Below are 19,045 nucleotides of genomic sequence, written 5' to 3' on the forward strand. Positions count from 1 at the left end.
GCAGCTGGGAGAGAACAGAGAACAGAGTGAGGAGAGGTGCTACGAAGCAGTCCACCCACAAGAGAGCGCAGTTTCACGTATTTATTTTTGGCAGGAAGGAAATCATTGCAAATCTCTTGACTGACAATGCTCGGCCCTGGAAACGTGCACATTCTACATGTAGTATTTCCCCAGTGATGCTGGATTGTTTACACATTCAAATGTCCAACAGAAATCCATGACTACCCAGACACCACCAGCATCTCCACCACTTGGGGGTGTGCATGTGTTTGTCTATAGAGAAGCTCCCTAGAGAATGGAACAGGAACAGATACCATCAAATTTACAGTAAAATAGGAACAGAGGCAGCCAGTTGATTTTGCACAGGTATATGCAAGCACTTCAAACCATCCACTCTTCTCGAACCCTGGCATGCCAACTGTCCATCACAGCACCTTTAAAAGCAGAGGCACAAACGTCACGAGTGTTTGACCATAGGGCTGTGTGGTTCTGGATTTTATGAGGAAGCCATCTGTAATATACAGGGTCATAAAAATGTTGCCAGGTTATAGACTTATACAGATTTCCTTTTTATACAAGTTCAAATGCTGCAACCATGACAAATCAGTGTCATTAGGGCATCCTCATGTCTCCAAAATCATCTCATCAAAATTGTACCACATCAAAGGAGTTTCCCCGTCAACCATCAGCTATGACACGTGGTGCTTCTTTTTAGGATACAGATGCATTGTTTACAAACAGCTAATGGGTGAAACCACGGACCAACACGTAGGATTCCAGAGCAATGGAAGACAGAGCAGTAACAACCTCAGGTGTGCCTGGGCACCTCCACTCAAGGCCCGGTCAGAGATGTGATAACATCATAGTCCACGAGCCACAGAATCCTGTTCCAGATCTTAATGTAAAAATTATTTTTCCGGGAGACTATATTTTAACCTGATACGGAAAGGACCATGGAAACTCAAGAGGTCAGATTTCTCATTTGGCTAAAGAGTTGGGGGGGTTTTTGGTAACAATGGGAAGTATATGGCACAGAGAAATAGCTGATAGGTTTCATTAGGTTTTAAAGCCCACAATTTAATAAAAGGTAATAATTAAAAACAATACCCGTATTTACCTTAAAAAACATAAACCCTAAACATTCATCTCATTTCTTGGCCTTATGTTAGAATTCTATTGCTTCATTTACATGTAGATGATTAAAAATATATATATCGATATAGATATTTTGATTATGTACATAAAGCAGAATCAAGGGTTAAAATAAGAACGGAATTTTGGAGTGGGGTCAAATAAGGTGCACAGAATCCAGAATGCTCCGAGGGCCCGCTGCCCTCCTGAGACGTTCTGTGTCTGTGGTGGCAGGAACTGTGTTCCACCCCCGGCAGCTCTGCACTGGCTCAGTGCAATGGTGCTCACGGTTTCAGGAATGACCAGGTGAAGTGTCTGGCTCAAGCCTGCCAAGTGTCTTCACTCCATCGGAAGTGGGGCACGACTCCTAGGTTTGAGTTCCCTGGAATATTCTAGGATTTCAGTCCTCTCTGCCCCCTATTCCAAATAAGACCTTGGGATGCCAACAAAGAAGGGGGCACAGGTGAGGTTCTAAGGCTCTCATCAGGACTGATTTCTGTGTGGATGTCAACACATGTCAGACACTTGACTGCAACATTCAAGACATTTAAGGCAGTGGGTTCATTTAATGACTAGTTTTCCAAATCAAGGTGTATGGCATGTGCAGACCTGCCACGTAACTGTTATTTTCTGTAGTCATGCCTTGCAAGGGGCTCTTTCTATTCTAACTGGCATGTGGATTACTGGGTTTGGAACACTCAGAGCATGGGGAGACCTGGTTACCCCTGAATACTTACTTCTCTTCTGAAAGCACGGCAGTCTGCAGACCAAAGTGCTGTTGGGAGGACGTGATTGGCAGCTGGCTTCACTATTTTATGAATGAAAGCAGAAAAGAAATTTTACTTTGACAGCTCCCCGCCCCCCACCGTTTTCCAGTCTTCTTAGTGCCAGTCACTCCCACCAGAACTCCGGCCCGACCCATAGAGGACTAAGGCAATGGTGCCAACATGAAAGGGTTCTTTTATATTATCTTTAAGAGCAATACTTTATAGACTGTCTTATTGTCAAACGAGGAACATGGCACTGCTTAAAAGATCTCACTGGGAAAGGCTGCAAAGGGAGCCCCGGCTCAGGGAGGGGGCCCTTCCTCTCCTTGGCTCTGGGCGATGGGTCCCACATCTAGATGTGTTTCCCCAACCCTCGGCTCAGAAATAGGCTGTGCTTCAAAAGAGAAGACCAAGAGGTGGACTCGGGCCACATCAGCGTGGTGGTGGGTCGAGGCCACAGGTTCTCAAGAGAGAACAGTCGGCTTATCAGAAACTCTGAGCTTGACTGCCGTTTGAAATGAACGCCACACCGGTCAGGTGCGCTGGCCCTTCTGTCTTTGTTCCCTTCTGAACTCCCAAGGCTGGTGCCAGGGAAGGAACGCAGTCCACAGTCTGCAACGGGGTGGGACACCTATGTTTCTGACCCTGTCCAAGTCTGCAGCTTAGCAGTGAGCAGATTCTGAGCGTAGGCACAGTGGCAAAGAACAGTGTAACAGCCGCTGGTCAATTCCATTTGGTGGCAGCAAGGTAGCAGCAAAGAAAATTCCCAAACAGCTCCACGGGTATCCAGCTTTTGGAAAGGACAGATTTAAAAATCAATCAACAGATTTTTTTTTAAACTATCCAAGGGTTTTAGAGTTTCTTAGAACTGTTCTACCAACAACAACCAAACCAGAAACATACAGAAATATGGCAGTAGTGTGAAAGCGGAAGTGACATGATGCCACTTTTCCAGGGGAAACTGTGACCTCAAGACAAATTTGTCACCATCAGAAACAATAAGAGTAATATAAAAGGATCTACCGTTTCCTGAAGCGTTGAGCCACACGATTGCGGATACATTCCAAACTGGGTCAGAAATGAATGCACACACTGACACCATCACAAAATCTCCTCGCAGGGGCCTGACCCTGCGGCACGCCACAGGCGGTCGGAGCAGCACACCCGCTGGGAGACAGGCTCCTATGACTCACCCCCATCCCTTACCACCCACCTCCCTCCCACCTTCCAGGTTTTAGAAAATTGTCATATTTATCTTCTTAGAGAAGCTAAGACAATAAAAGACTAAAAGGTGTCTGGAAATACGTTGTATAGAAAAATTAACTCTCAGCTTAAAATAACATTCAAAAAGGCACTTCATCCTGTAGGAAAGAGATTCTGAGTTGGGTCAGCTCCTCTGAGCTGGGGTAGAAGGGGACAGGTTGTCTGCTGGAGGGGAGGACAGTTGAAAGGAAGTCTGATAGATATCAAGCTTTTTTTTTTTTCCCATTTTTTTCTTTTTTGGTATGTTTTAAGAAAAGCAAATCCAGTAAAATGCATGTCCCTTTACGAAATTCATTAAAAGAGTTCATTTTAAAATAGTTGTTTCTGTTCTTAAAAAATAAACCAGGTAGGTATGGCCACATTCGCCCCGTGGCCTGGAGTATGGCGTGTCCTCACTCTTAGCTCCTGGGGAGCTGAGGCCAGGCAGGTCCCGAGGCTGAGGTTCCAGGGTGCACAGGCGGGAGGCGGGCGGAGGCCGGGGCTACCTACTGCAGAGTCTGTGCAGCATGCTGTACACGTCGTCTTCCTGGCTCAGGCCCTCAAAGAAGGGGATGAGGTCCAGTAGCTCCGTGTCTGTCATGTCATCGAACCAGGACTGCACAGGCACCTGGAAGACAGTGCATGGGAGGGGCAGCAGAACTGTATCCAGGCCTGGGGGCCGCTTCTAGCCTGACTGGGTCCCTGTACTTTAACATTTTCTTTGGTAAGGAGGATGGGTACCTGGAAATCATCATCATCATCATCATCTTGTTCGTTCTCCTGTCCCAACTAAAATCAATCTAGATCTACCTGGTTCAGGAAGGCAAAATTAAGTGTACCCACTTTGCAGGCATTTGCCTGTTTTGTTTTCCTGCCACCGAAAAGGTGGCCAGGGCGCAGAATATATAACTAGCTTAGCACCTTGCTAATTCCAAAACGCTCTTGCCATTGCATTAAACCAGCTTCTTGTACCTCAGAGCACTTGGAGCCAGAGGACACCAGCCAACACTGACATCAGGGAGCCCACATAGAGGGAATCAGAGGGCTTCCACTTAGGGTCACTGTGCCAGACTGCACGGCAAGGAGAAGTGGACCATTTCCTCCCACGCTTAGCAGAGATCAGGCAAAAGGGGAAGTATAAAATTTCAGGACATTCTGAAGCCATGGGCAAGACAGCATTCTCCCTTAGGTTTAGACAGAGAGGTGGGGAAGGCTGCTAGTGGGTAATAGCCAGGGGTGCAAAGAAGAGATATTAAAAGAAATTTGGGGAAGCCAAAAAAGTTGAAAAGCAGTATTTTTGACCATTTAAAAAATCTAAAGACTGCTCAGAAACATAAAAATTCAGCATGTAATTTAAAAAAGAAACAAGGTAAGGATTAACCAAAAAAATGACTACTCCTGGGGAAGGGGCAGGAATGGGTGAGAGGGCAGAAATGGACACAAGACTTCTCTGAATTTATCTTTGCTGATAGTTTTGATGTTAAACTATGTAAATGTGTTACATAATTGAAATAAAATTAAATCATTAAGAAAAAAAGCAACAAAAGATGAACCTTAGTGTATATAAGTTTGTGACATAACCACAGAGGATTATTTCAAGTGATTCTGAAACATAGTGCTGTTTGTAGATTTCTCAAAAAAACAAAACCTCTAAATGCACTCAATTGTTTTATTATTAGTAATATTAAAACAATGCAATTCTGAAGCTATTAAATGTATACTATAGAATAAATCAAATCTGTAATGATGTTAGTATCTTTAGGAATCAAGAGTTTCAGCATAAGAGAAGGAGACACAAATACAAAAACAAATTAAATAAAAACCATTACAACTGAATTGGAAAAACCAATGTGAATTTATGATTTTGTTTTCATTCTAAAAATAAAAATAAGTGTATTTTAGCTCTGTCCAATAGAAAGGACTGGAAGCAAAGGACATCCCAGTAACAATGAGAACCCACCCAAACTGCCGTCTCTAGATACCATTTTCATTCTTAGGAATCAGGTTCCATAGAAAAATGGCTGATTCCAGGGCTGGAGCAAGAAATGGACAAGATGAGCTTACAACATCTTGCTGGACCAGAAAGCAGGAAGCTATCAAAGACCTTTGTTATCTGAAGGGGAATCCACTGGCCAAAGTATACAAAAGGATAATAGAAGGACTTAAGTTATAACATAAAAAAAATCCATGAGTTCATAATGGTACCTAAAAAAATTCACTGGTTACTTTTGGAGGCTTGCTAGAGCACCAACGCATGACTCTGAAAACTGCAAAATTAATGAAAAAGAACCAAGACTTTACTCTGACTTCCCTATTCAAACATTCAAAATGAATTTTAGGGTAATCAAGTAGTCAATGAGAGCAAGTTCAATTAAAAAAAAAAAAGAATTCCAGCCAATAAATGCAGAAAGAATGATAGGATTCAGAAATCACCATTTTGCAATTCCTAATGAAATAGTGGATATAGGTAAGGATCATCAACGACTGCTCACAGTTGTGAGCAGTCGTGAAAGGTCGATTGAAAATTTAAAAATGGATGGATCAGGCTGACAACACCTGAATCCAAAAATCAATTCAAAATCTTTAAAAGTGGGACAACCTGATGTTGTATGCCTCCTGATGTGATACCACAGTGAGTACACAATACCAAAGCAATGTACGGACCTTGTCTGGATTCTGATTCAAACAATCCAAATGTAAGAAAATATTTCGAGATGATAGGGAAAAGATGAACACAGACTGGATATTAGATAATATTAAGAAACTGTTAGTATTATCAGATGTGATAATGGAATTGGGATTTTTTTTGGCCACGCCGCGAGGCTTGTGGGATCTTAGTTTCCGGACCAGGGATTGAACCAGTGCCCCCTGCAATGGAAGCGTGAAGTCCTAACCACTGGACTGCCAGGAAAGTCCCAGGAATTGGGATTATACTAAAAAGAACTCTTATCTGTTAGACACATTACAAAATGCATTATGTTGAATTTGATTAACTCATCAAAAGGAGCATATTTAAACATAATACATTTTGAATGTTTGTTCAAATAATGATTATACACTAATGGAATCTAGTTTGAACTCAGTTTTTGGTTATAAGTGGAGCAACAGAGTTCTGGCCTCAAGGAAAGGACCCTTTTTGGGCTTTTGTTGAGTCTGAGAAACATGGACTTGGGAGAAACATCCTCTCCAGGGCCTGAGCTGAGGCCTGGCATGGTGGCCACCATGGAGGGGTGAGCAAGCACCAATGGGGCTGGTCTCTCTTCCCCTGGAAATGAAGGGCGGGCAGCAGGAGGGCGTCTCTCCTGCTCTGAGTCATGCTGCACCCAGAGAGTTGGCACTGGGAGCTGCCACACTCCATGGTTTTTGTTTTGGTTTTTTTTGCGGTACGCGGGCCTCTCACAGTTGTGGCCTCTCCCATTGCGGAGCACAGGCTCCGGACGCGCAGGCTCAGCGGCCATGGCTCATGGGCCCAGCCGCTCCGCGGCATGCGGGATCCTCCCGGACCGGGGCACGAACCCGTGTCCCCTGCATCGGCAGGCGGACTCTCAACCACTGCACCACCAGGGAAGCCCTCCATGGAGTTTTATGTAGGAAATGTTCCCGTTGTCTACTTTTTAGACATCATTATGAGGTGGTAAAGCCTGGCAGTCTTATCTGAAGACCTCATTGAAGAGCTATTCATTCTTAATACTTCTGTTGAAGAGGTCACCCAGGCCTTCTAAGTCCACAGGGGTCATGAAGTCCTGGGCAACAGCCAGCTCCAGGAAGCTAATGACAGAACCTTCCCGGTCACAATCCTAAAGATGCTAAGGAGATACAGGCTCATTGAGCCTGCAAGCTCTGCTCTAAGTGCTTTTCACGTACTGCCACCCAATCCTCCAACAATCCTATGAGATCAGCGTGCCTATACTCCCCATTTGACAGAGAGGACAACTGAAGCTCAGTGGGCATAAATAACTTGGCCAATGTCATGTAATTGCTAAGTGGCAGAGTTGGGATTTCACCAAGGAAAAGGCCAAGAAACCCCGCACAGGGGCTTGAAGGTACAAAAGTGGTTCTGCCTGGCAAGAGAGCTCAGATGGAGCGCTGCGTCCTTTTGCTTTGGGGCTACTTACTGCATTCTCAGGATGGAAGATGTACGAGGCAGGAGAATTGTCCACGATGATCACTTTGCTCAGCTCCCGCCCAAGGCGACTCAGGTCTTTCACATAGTTCCCTCGATGGAAAACACATGATTCTCGGAAGAGCCGGGCCCGGAACACACCCCAGCGGTCCAGCAGGTCAGCCACAGGGTCTGCGTACTGGAAAGCAGGTGTTACAATGAAGCCTGGGTGCCTGGAAGAGCCCAGAAGCCCTGACCTCCTGCAGCAAGATCCGTACTACTTTTCTAAAAAGGGATTTAAATAACTGGATGTGTTTCAAGATCCTGGTTATTTCCCTGACACCCTGGATTCTTCCATTTCTCTCACTTCTCATATCCAATCCATCAGAAATTCTTGTCAGTTCCAGCTCCAAAAATATCTTGAATCCACCTGGATCTCTCTGTATTGTCACTGCCTCGTCTGGGCCTCTGTAGTCTCTGGCCTGTGGTGGCTGCGTGAGCCTCTAGAATAGCTTCCCTCTTCCCCTTGGGCCTCCTTTCCACCCCTTCACCCCACAGCTGTCAGAGCGGCCACTGGAAGACATCTGTCACACCACATCACTCCCTGCACTGTCTTCCCGTCGCATTTGGAACGAGGCCTCCTGGTCCCTGCCGGATCCTGTACGGCTGCAGCCACTTCTCAGCTCCATCTCAAGTCACTTGAGCCACACTGGCTTTGCACATGGTCAGGACCTTTGCACCAGTGTCCCCTCTGCATGGAACACTCTCACCCCCCCGCTCTCTGCACGAACTTCTCCTTCTGTCTCCTCATTTTTCAGATCTTGGCTTCCCTTATCACCTACCCAGCCCTTCCTCTCTGCCTACTCTGGCCTCACAGCCATTGCCCCCACAGAGCTCACCACCTGGGACCACCTGACGTTCCTGTCACCTGTCAGGGACCAGGCCTTGCCTGTCATGTTCCCCATGACATCCCTAGCACTTGTGGGTGCCTACCTCATAGTAGGGCTCAGTAAATACTAGTTCCATCAGTGAACGAAAGAGCGGACTTGGTATCTGTCTTGTGTGCACGGGGCCACACTGCCCCCTAGAGGTGCTCTGGGCAGCTGGGCCAGCCCAGCCCCCGACTGTCACTGGATGGTGCTCAGACAGCACTTCCATTTACTTGGAGCCCAGGAGTTTTAAGGGAGGGAGTTCGAGCCCCGCTGAGAGTTGGGGTTCATCCAGCTTGGCCCTATTCCATGGCCTGGGGGAATTCCCCCCAAAGCAGGCTGAACTGGATAAAGAAATAGAGGGGTTATCCCTGAGGGAAAATCTTCATCCAGACTGAGTGGCCCGGGCTGAAGGCAAAAGAGTGGCAGCTCCCAGCCCGATGTTAGGTCAGGCCTCAGCACCAAGACCCAAGTGAGGGGCACAGCCAGTTTCCCTAGGGGCCCAGAGGCTCTGCCAGGGAGGTAGGAAGCACCCGAGGTTGGTGGTCTTGGGAAGGCCAGTGGCAGAACGCACAGCAGCCCAAGTGCAGAGCCAAGGCAGGCACGGCTGCAGGATGCAGGGCTACGAGCAGCATCCTGGTTCCATGGGCGAGTCCTCCTCTCTCCAGAGACATCCTGATGGAGCAGAGTCCAGGAGGAGGCTGGATTTCCTGCCAACCAAGTAGGGTGAGCTCAGGGCTCTGCAGTTTTCTGCTGGTGAGGGTAGCCAAGTGCCATGTGGGTTGTTTTTAAGGGGCTGACTCTAGCTAATTTCTTCATAATCATTAACGGTGGCGGTGGCATACATCTTTCAAGGGAACGTCTGAGTCTGGGGCTCCAGGCCTTGGAGATGAAGGAGGGGAACATAAGCTTCATGTGGGCAGGGACTGTCTCTTGTTCTCTGTGGTATGCCTAGTGCCTAGTACAGTGGCTGACACACACAGTACATGGTGAGTGAATGAAGGAAGGACACTAAGATGGGGAAGCAGACACCGAAGGGCTCTGACAGTCAGCAGAGGGTTGCTTAGGTCCCCGGGTGGTAGGCCAGGAGGTCCTCTGCACCAACAGTGCTGGCTGGGGCTGAGCCCAGAGCCAAGCACTGGGGAGCGGCCACCTGTCAGCAGAGCTTGTGCACCAGGGAGGAGAGAAGCTGGACGGCTAGACTTGAGGGCTGATTCGGCAGAGCCAGCCTTGGGGTAGCAGCAAGAGAAGGGCTGGAGAGACAGATGGAGGGGCAGGTGGGAGCCGTCCAGGGAGAGCGACTGAACAAGGATGTTTAAGCAAGTGCTGGGGATGATGCCAAGAAAGAGTGCTTTCAATTTCACCAAAGAAAAAACAGCTCTCAATCCACCAGCATTGTGCAATCTTCCTGTTTGTTATTTCTCTGGTTATCACTTCAGGCTCCTCGGCAGCCCAGAGCACTGTCAGAAGAGCCATCGGCACCGCAGCACGATTAGCCTTGGTACCCACCAGGGAAGATTATGCTTTTCCTGAGGCCACGTTCTCTTTACAGTATGCAGAGGTCAGCCTGGGGCTTTGGATCCCCTCACTACCGGCCTGGTGATGAGCTTGGCAGAATGTGAGCAAGTGGGGTTCTCTCTCCCCTCGGCCATGACAGAGAGATGGCCCAAACCAGCAATGCCCAACCTGGCAAAGCAGCGTGCGTGGGAACTCAGGGTCAGAGTCCTCGACATGCAGAGAAGGGAGCCGCACAGAGACAGAACATGGGGGAGGAAGCTGCCTGTGGGTCCTTGGAGCAGGTCTGCAGACAGGCAGACAGCTAGCTAACTTGGGCCCCACAGAGCTCATCTTTGGGGCCGTTCAGGGTCCCTGAGGTGCCCAAGGAGACACCGGCAGTGCCATCAACAAATGGATGGCATTGGCCCCATCGGGGTCAGGGTTTGAGACATGGTCATGGCAAGGATCTCTTCCTAGGAGCAGGGCCTGCCCTGTCTGCCCTCCACACCACGCACGTACCTCCGCTCCCCTGTGAAGGGACAGACTAAACCACACTGGGGGCCCTGTGAGCCTGCCAGTTCCCTCCAACAGTAGGAGAGGGCCAAGAAACCACTCTCCTTGGTCAGAGCCAGTGTAGATGCTGGGTCAGAGATTCATACCAAACCACAGGACCAGAACATGTGTGAATTATTTTATCACCATGAATAATTATGATAATAAAGAATGAACACCAGTAGCGGTTACCATGTGACGGCACCCAGCACAGCACACGGGACCTGGCAGGTGCTCCACGGACACTTGCTGAGTAGGAGTGGGGCCCTGTGCTAAGCTCTTTATGGGCATTATCTCATTTGACCCACCCCATGAGGCAGATGGAATCATCCCCATCTTACAGAAGAAACTGAGGCGAGAGAAGTGAAGCAACTGGCCTGAGGTCCCAGGGCTCATGAGGGCAGTCACAACTCTCATTTGGCCCCAGCAGGTGGATGAATCTCTGACCCTTATCTCTCCCTGAAACCCGTGTGAGCTAACCCAAGGGCAAAGAGGCCTGAGCCTGTAGCCAGTCAACAGATGAGATACGTACGCCCTTTCTTGGTTACACTGGACACATGTGTGGTTCCCTGGTCTGTGGGTAAGTAGCTTCAGCGGCCGCAGGGAGCAACTTCATGGAGCATTTGTTCCCAGTGCTGTCGCTATGGTAACCCAGAAGCCTCTCAGGCTGGTGCTGTGCACATGGCCTGTATCCACCCCACCTGGGTTGGGAACCTGTCACCATGGAGACAGCTTCCCCCACCTTAACAAAGGGCTGCTTGACAGGGGGCAGGGGTGGAGGGGCTGGGCACTCAGGGCTGGGGGCAGGACCCACCTTGGCCAAGCTGGCAGTAAAGAGCACACACTCAAACAGCTGCCCCATCCTCTGGAGGAACTCGTCCACGTGTGGCCGCTTCAGCACATACACCTGCAACGGCAGGGACAGCACGCTGGTCAGTCACAGCCGCTGGGAAAGGCCTGGGGCCCGGACACCCTGCACAGGAAGAATTCCTAACCAGGTTCCTGCCTCCTGCCCCTTGGTTTAATGTGGCACGTATGAAGGGCTGTGCAGTCAGATATGGCGCTTCAGGCCAGACACACCTCAGACTGGGCTCCAGGTCTGAGTTCGGAGCAGACGCCCCTCCCAAGGGGGAAAGGGATGCTGACCATGGTACTGAAGGTCCTGGGGATTTTCAGAAGCAGTGAGTGGAAGGGTTGTGCCGCATTTGTGTGACACAATTCCTTCATTTCACGTGCGTTTCGCGGTACATGCTCTCAGTCAGGCCCTTTGTGGACACAGGCTGTGGTCTGGGGTAGTCCTTTCGGGAGGTCAGGGCCTGGCCCCCTGCCCGGCAGGCCTGGGATTGCTCCAGCTGCTACCTACTCTGATTGGAACCCCTCCCTTGCTAAGACGGCCTGGGGTGGAGGCGCAGGCCCAGCAAAGCTGAAGGAAGGGCCTTCCTTGTCGGCTTGGGAAACCATCTACCTGACCCCACAAAGGTAACTCTGCTTGGGTCTGCTCCAGAAACAGATGCTTCAGGGGACTTGAAGCCAGCCTACCCCAGGCCCCGGAAACCAGCTATCAGGAGGAGCCGCCAAGCAGAGGGGGGCAAAGAGCAGCCTTTCCTAGAGTGGCTGGGCTCTGCTCCTGACTGGGGAACCTGAACAAATGTGAGGAAACATGGGAGCAGGGAGAGAAGGCAGAGCTGGCAAGAGAAGATAGAGGAGGTGGGAGGAGGGAAGAACTAATTAAAACTTGAATAAATTCCATCTGAAATTAGCCATTTCCCTAAAATAATTCAAACTTGTTAAAATTCAATTCAATTCGTATTCGCTCAGTCCCAGCTCTGGGCTCAGCCTGAAGCAGTTACAAAGGTGAGTGAGACACAGGCCTTGCCCTTGAAGAGCTCACAGTCTAGAGCAGACATACAGAAAAATATATCAAAATAAACATGTGTAATGAAAGCTGTAGTAGAGGGATAAATTTGAGGACGATTAACTCCCCTCTCAAGGGGAAGGAATCACAAAAGGGAACATGTGGCCTGGACCTTGAAGGATGAATAGGAGTTCACCAGGCTGATAAGGATGAGCAGTGAGCTTCCAGACAGAGGAAACAGTATGCGCCTGAGACCTGGCCTGAAAACACTTGGGGTGTTAGAGAATGGCCAGAGCCCTGCATGACCAGCCCTTCAGAGGCAGCAATAAAAGAGGGGGAAATGAGGGTAGAAAAGGCTGAAGATGAAATGTGAAAAGCAGGCCAGGGCAAGTAATGCATGGGGCCATAAACGAAGCAGGCTGGATACCTAACAGGACAAGTAACAGAGGGGAACGGGGCTCTGCCCCACACGGAGGATGTGCTGCTGGTAAAGGAGTTTACACAGAGCCAGGACTTGGTGGGAAACATGGCTGACTGAAAGGGTATGTGGAGTGAGGAACCAGAGGAGCAGGGTGGCCTGGGTGTGGGTTGAGGGCTGGACCTGTGGCTGTAGTAGCTCCAGGCCCCACTTTTGCCCACGAGGCTGCTTGGTGCCAGGAACGGATCCGGCCTGCGGTCCTCAGTCTCCCTGGGAATATTGCTTGGAAAGGAAGCTTTGCTACACGCGAAGGGCAGGAGACTGGTTTGGGAACTCTGGTGTTGGTGCCTCTGGCAGAGAGGAGGGTCCTGGGCCCGGAGGCCAGCGTCCAGGCCCGCGTCCGCGTGCAAGTAACCAAGAATAGGCCCCTTGGGACCTGCACAGCCTATCCTGGATTACTTGAACGAGGCCACGGCCTTCGCCAGGGCCTTGGTCCTCCTCTGGGCATCTGTGGCTTCATTCCCTCAGGAGAGAGAGTTTCTGACCCCAGCTCTGGGGTATCTACCACCAAGTGAATCACAGCACAGTCTGGAGGGCTGGGGCAGCTGGGCGGCTCCTTCGAGAATGGGCTGGCCATAGCAGGTCAGGTCCTGAGGGCCACGCTCACGGTCACGAGGAACAAAGGATTAATTTCTCTCCTAATTCCTGCCATGCCAGTGGGCAGCCTCTCCTTTGTCTCATTATCTTGTAACACGAACCAAGATAATAAATGCAGAAGCCTTAACTGCTTCTCAGATGCTAAGTTAATTCTGTTGACGCTTCTGCAAATGTTAAATGCCCAAGTGCCTGCTCCCTGATGGCTTTTAAAAGTGTGAAGTGTGGAGACACCAGGGACAGGGCTGCCTTTCCCAGGGACTGGACGGATTCCTGGCAGGACCTCCTGGCAGGGGAGGAGAGGGACTCGAGTATCACCAAAAGAGCCCTGGGTTAGGAACAGGAGACTGGAGCTCTCATTTTAATTCTTCCTCCTGTATGACCTTGAACCAATCCTCTCCCTGGCTGAGCCTCAGTTTCCCCATGTGTGCTATGAGGTGGCTGGATCAGCCGATTCCCCCAGCTCTGACACCCTGCACTCAAGGGCCAAAGAGACTACCGACATTAAGGAAAGACATCCTGTTACGGCTCAAGTACCAAGGGAGAGTTTTCCTCCTGGGATATAAACACACCAGGCCAGAGACCCTCCCTTTAGATCTTGGGGTTGACAAGGAAGATGACTGGATCATCCCTGCGGAAAACCTACAATGTCTTCCTACAATGTTTCCAATATTTCATAAATGAAACTATCTCCAGAGGAGCTTCATGAAGAAAAAAGGAAAATAAGGGGAAAAAAAAATCAGAACAAAGATGTATGCCAGCTGACTAGGGCATCTTTAGTCAAAGCTGCCTGCTGATCCAAAATATGCACACCCTTCCTCCTTTCCTTTTTGGCTTGGATTTTGCTAAATATTCACTGGAGAACACGATGCAGGAGTGACAAGGTAAGTCTGGACTGGCTGGCCTTGGAAACGGACAACTTTTCCCGAGAATCTACCATAAGCGGGTGACTTGTGACATTCTCCTGTTGTCTGCTAGGAGAGTAGTTGAAGCAATTACACAGGGAAGTTAATTAGACCATCAAGCTAGGCCAGTGGGGGATACGGAAACTTCTAAAAGTCTGCATCAAATCAAAGAACTATTGGAACTTGCAACCACATCTAATATTTACAAATAGATTAGAGTTTCCCTTATAAACTAAGTATAAAATTCATCTGAGTGAAAAAAAAACAGAACATCATTGCATTTTTAATAAAATCTACTTCCTTTTGATTTAGGAATAAAAAGACTATGAAATGGGAATTTAGAAATACAGTTCACAGGAAACATGATTACTAAAAAATGCTAACTGAAACTCAGATTTAGCTTTGATTTCTTACCTGATGTATAGTTCCATCGATTTCAACAGGAACAATAAAATCAGCATTACTAATAGGCTAGAGAAAAAAGAAACTATAATTAGTATGTCTGAAAGAACAAAATAAAATTGGAAACTTTAGCACCAAAAAAGCTTGCCTGGACCAATGTTTTTATTGTTGGAAAAAACAATTCAGGAGGATGTTGAAGCATGCCATGGCTCCTCAAAATAAGCACAAGAAGAAAAGCACATTATTTTCTGTTCTGAACATTGTTACATTTTCAGCATCTTGGTGCAACTTTTTTATCACCTCCCTGCAAAGAGTGCAAAGAGTGGTGCACCTGGCTTGGGAACGGGGCTTGTCAAACTCCCCGCTCTTGCCTAGAGCCCTCCCAGCATGGCAGGAACCACTGCTGGCCACCAGAGGGAGGAGGTGAGAGCCTGACGATCCCCGAGGACAGTGCTACTCAGGGGAAAAGAATTTGTCTTGGACCCACAAGTGCAGACTGCCCTGTGAGGGGCTGCTTGACAGATGTTCAACACATGGACCCCAAGTGGGGCCATCGGATATGTGGGGTGAAGTCAGAGGCCACAGCCATGACTTTGGGCGGGCTCTTTCCCCTCTGGACCTCGGATTCTCCTGTCTTCCACAACTAGAGCAAGGGATCTGATGAGTGCCCTTACCTCCATCCAGCATGCATCAGTGATTTCAGGCCTTGCCTGGCACCATCTCCTACTGTGGGAGGTGGGGAGAGCCAGCCCACCCCAGACTGTTCTGCTCTGTGTAACACAATACGTAGCACACTCACAAACCTCTGCATATTTAAAGTAACTCTGACACTTAATAACACTTAAAATTCAAATAGGAAGCTTCGGCAGTCACTACGTTCTCAATGATAGACTCACATACAGTTCTAAATGGAATTCCACAAATCAGGTAGAAATGAACAGGCCCAAGAGAATCATGAGACCGCAAACCCTCGGGACACGCAGGAGAGAAACAGAGGGAGGGAGAACACGGGTGTGGTGGCCACAGGGCACTCTGGTCACAATCTGAACTGGGGTCTCTGCCTTTAAGCCCATTACTGTACACACACATTGTTCTTTGCTATGTAAACTGAAAAAAAGGTGGAAAATACTAGATCACAGAACCATTACTAAGCACTCAGCAGAGCACCTGAGGCTTAAGATTATAGTGTCTTCACTGCTTTGGTTGGAAGGCCAAGGATGAGTTCAGTATTTTGTAATTTCACAACTAAAATAGAGAATCAGGCTAGAAAACAAGAGACTGAAGGAAGAAATTCTCACAAGGCATTAGACTGTGAAACCATATTCCACAGAGTATAGAACAAGAGAAAACCATTGCCCAGCTCAGAGCAAGCACTGCCCTCCATCTTTTCTTGTACGAGACCTGGCCAAAGCCAGGGCTGTAAACCTGGGTCCTGGCCCTGCGTGCTGTACAGATGCGCATTTTCAAGGAGAGAGGTTCACAGCTTTCGGATTCTCAAAGGGCTTTGAAATGCCCAGAACCTTAAAAACCATATGATAAAGAATATTCCGCTCGCAAATGTAGGCAGGCCAGGGAGGGAAGAAACAAACAGATGCTGTTCACATCAGCCTGTCGCATCAATGCCCTCTGAGTAGGCCCTGGAGATACCAGGGGCTGCCAAGGCCTCGCCTTTGGAGGCAGGAACCCTCAGTAACCTTGGGCAGTCTGGCCAGCGATGCCCACACTCCCAGAGCTGCTTGGAATGAAGCTGGTCTATGCTGTAGTGGCAACTGACCCCTGTCCTAAAGGGCTTTCTTCCTCAGGGACTTGAAAAAGTCTTGAGCATCCTGCCCATTGGGGAGAAAAGGCTTCCAATGCCATTCAGTGTTGAGTTGGGATATAAGGTCACTGCAGCCCTGGGACCAATCCTGGAAGGGCCCTCGTGGGGCTGGGGAATGAGTGGTACCTATGTGCCCCAGCTGCCAGCCGGGCCATTTCTCACTGCCAAGGGTAAGTGTGGCCCCGCCTCCACTCTCCAAAGGACTCTAGGACAACTGCCTGGCCTTGTCCTGTCAAGGAGGATTCTGTTTAGTGAGAAGCAGGCACAAGGAGGGATGTTTCTGGAGGAAGGTCTTCAGGAAAATTTGATGGCTCTCCCACTTCCCACAGAGCCATCAAGGAGTGACTGGCTGGTGTCAGACACACACTCCATCTTAGGTGGTGCTTTCACGTCTCTCAGCAAAGTAAACGGGGTCATGGGCTGGGGGTAAAAAGAAGAATGTGGTCTAACTGGCCAGCAATAGTAGAGCAGTTCCATCACCAGAAACAGCCAAGGAAAACAGGACAAGGACCCTACACACCTGCTTCTTTTCCCCAACACACCAGTCTCCTATTTCCAAACTTTTTTTTATCATTTGCTTCTTTTAAGCAATTTCAAAAAATGGAAAAACGATTAATTAACTCATTTCCCAAGAGTGTAGCCATAGCTGTCCCTGCATAGAGGCCCTCGGGTAATTTGTAATCTTGGCTGTTTTTCTGGCGGGGAGATGAAGATGGAGAGCAAGCTGAGCTCACTGCGGCCCTGTAGCCATCAGGAGGGAGGTCAGGCAGGTGGATACACATTAAGCCATGAAGCGTAGGAAAAACTCCAGCAACCTCTTGTCATGAAAACGGTCAAGGTAAATGGCTAATGTGTTCAGATGCCGTTAACTCTGGAAGTCTTCTTCAGAGTTGGGCATCTTCCAAAACTTGGTCTGGGAAAATTTCCAGGATAGTCGGTTGCTTGATGGTTTTCAACAGTGCCTCCCCTGCCCCTCCCAATACAACTTGCAGGACATACAGCGCTCCAGTTACCTTGACAAACACATAGCAGTGTCCTGGGGCACTGATTGCCTTGTGCCACCTGAAAAGTATTTCTGCAGGGGGCAGAGTGTTGGAAAACTCAAATTGCATACGTAAGAATGAAGTCTCAGGGATATTGGCAGCCCCAAACTAATCATGTTAATATTCAGCTACTTGAGTTAATGTTCACCTGAGTTAATAAGCAACTGTTATTGGGATTTCATAAACAGTGAGGTCATACGCCAACAACCACAAGCTTTCATCCTTTTAATTTTCCCTTTTCCAATACAACTGTGACCAAATCACAAAGATCACTGATTGTTTTCTTATGTTGATTTACCTTAAATGAACTGTGCACCAATGTTTCATCTAAATCAATGACCACACATTTCTTTCCATAGTCAAGCACCGTCACCTCTGGAAGGAGATATTTAGCTGGTGGCTAAAGAGGGGGAAAAATCAGTATTATTACCTTTATGTAAAAGACAAACCAAATCCCTTATAATTGTATTACACTATGTCAGTGAGGTCAGAAATGAAACCAAACATTTAAATGCCTGGTCAAGCACATCATGGAATTTTATTAAAAACAATAGGAATAAGCAGTTTGCAATTGAAGTTTTACCAAGCAAATACTATGCCACTTGCCTGAATGGCTATTATGAGGGCCTGGGCCTTGGAACCAGACAAACTTGGGTTTGAATATCAGCTCTGTCTTTTCTTTGGCTGTGAGTTGGGACGATAATACCTACCACGAAAGGTTGTTATCAGCTATAATTGCAGTAAAACACTCAGCATTCTGCCTGGCACATATGTGGTGGCTATTGTTATTATTAAAATGGACAACATGGGCTTCCCTGGTGGTGCAGTGGTTGAGAGTCCGCCTGCCAATGCAGAGGACAGGGGTCCGTGTTCCGGTCCGGGAGGATCCCACATGCCGCGGAGCGGCTAGGCCCGTGAGCCATGGCCGCTGAACCTGCGTGTCCAGAGCCTGTGCTCCGCAACGGGAGAGGCCACAACAGTGAGAGGCCCGCATACCACACAAAAAAAAGGACAACATGAAAATGAATGTTAAATTATAATCACTACTCTAACCATGCAGCCTATGTTCCGGGGTCATATTTCACCTGAAATTCACTGTGCTATATAAGCATATTTTAGAGCTTTATTGGACCATAGTATTTTTTTTTTAAAGTGACTGAAGCTTTCAAAAAACTTTAAGAGAAACTATAGAACTACCAGCAAAATGCAATCCAAAGTGACCTCCAATAATAGGAAACAGAAATAAAACTGGTCCACGTACAGTGCCCTGCGTTGTACGTGCCCCACTGTGGTGTAATATTGAGCAAAGGTGGCACTTTTATCCCTTGGAGTCTCTGTCCCTGGGAGTTATACTTTAATCCACATGTTGCATGTTAACCAGAAAATCCATTTCTATGTCTTTGTAGTAGCTGACTTTCATGTTATAATAAAGAAGTCATAAAGAGTTAATAAAATGCTAGATATCTTCAGCCAACCTCATTCTTGATTTAGAGTATTTATTTCTTGGGCCTTGCCTCATTCTAGAAATGATTTGAAGTATTTCAGTTTACTTTGAGGCATATTCAGTATCCAATGTTAACTAGCTAATTTTCTGTCCTGGAGGAAGGTCAAGCTCTGTTCCATATTTAATGCAAAACAAAACACAAGAAAATATCTGTTCCTAACCACTGAAGAATGGACAATTTAGCTTATCAAATAAAACAAGAAAAAAAATGAAATCAATAAGTAT

General features: G+C 47.9%; 1 protein-coding gene across 1 annotated transcript in view; it reads right to left on the reverse strand.

The window, feature by feature from the left end:
• Positions 1-66: 66 nt before the first annotated feature.
• The window catches only part of CTDSPL (CTD small phosphatase like), a 125,290-nt gene continuing 106,311 nt past the window's right edge, over positions 67-19,045 (reverse strand). The window contains 5 exon segments of the mRNA XM_032649411.1: positions 67-3,768; positions 7,256-7,441; positions 11,035-11,127; positions 14,467-14,523; positions 17,615-17,716. Coding sequence (XP_032505302.1) covers positions 3,643-3,768; positions 7,256-7,441; positions 11,035-11,127; positions 14,467-14,523; positions 17,615-17,716 — 564 coding nt within the window. The 3' untranslated portion in view covers positions 67-3,642.

The sequence above is a fragment of the Phocoena sinus genome, chromosome 11, assembly GCF_008692025.1.
Source record: "Phocoena sinus isolate mPhoSin1 chromosome 11, mPhoSin1.pri, whole genome shotgun sequence".
In the NCBI taxonomy this organism is placed as follows: domain Eukaryota; kingdom Metazoa; phylum Chordata; class Mammalia; order Artiodactyla; family Phocoenidae; genus Phocoena; species Phocoena sinus.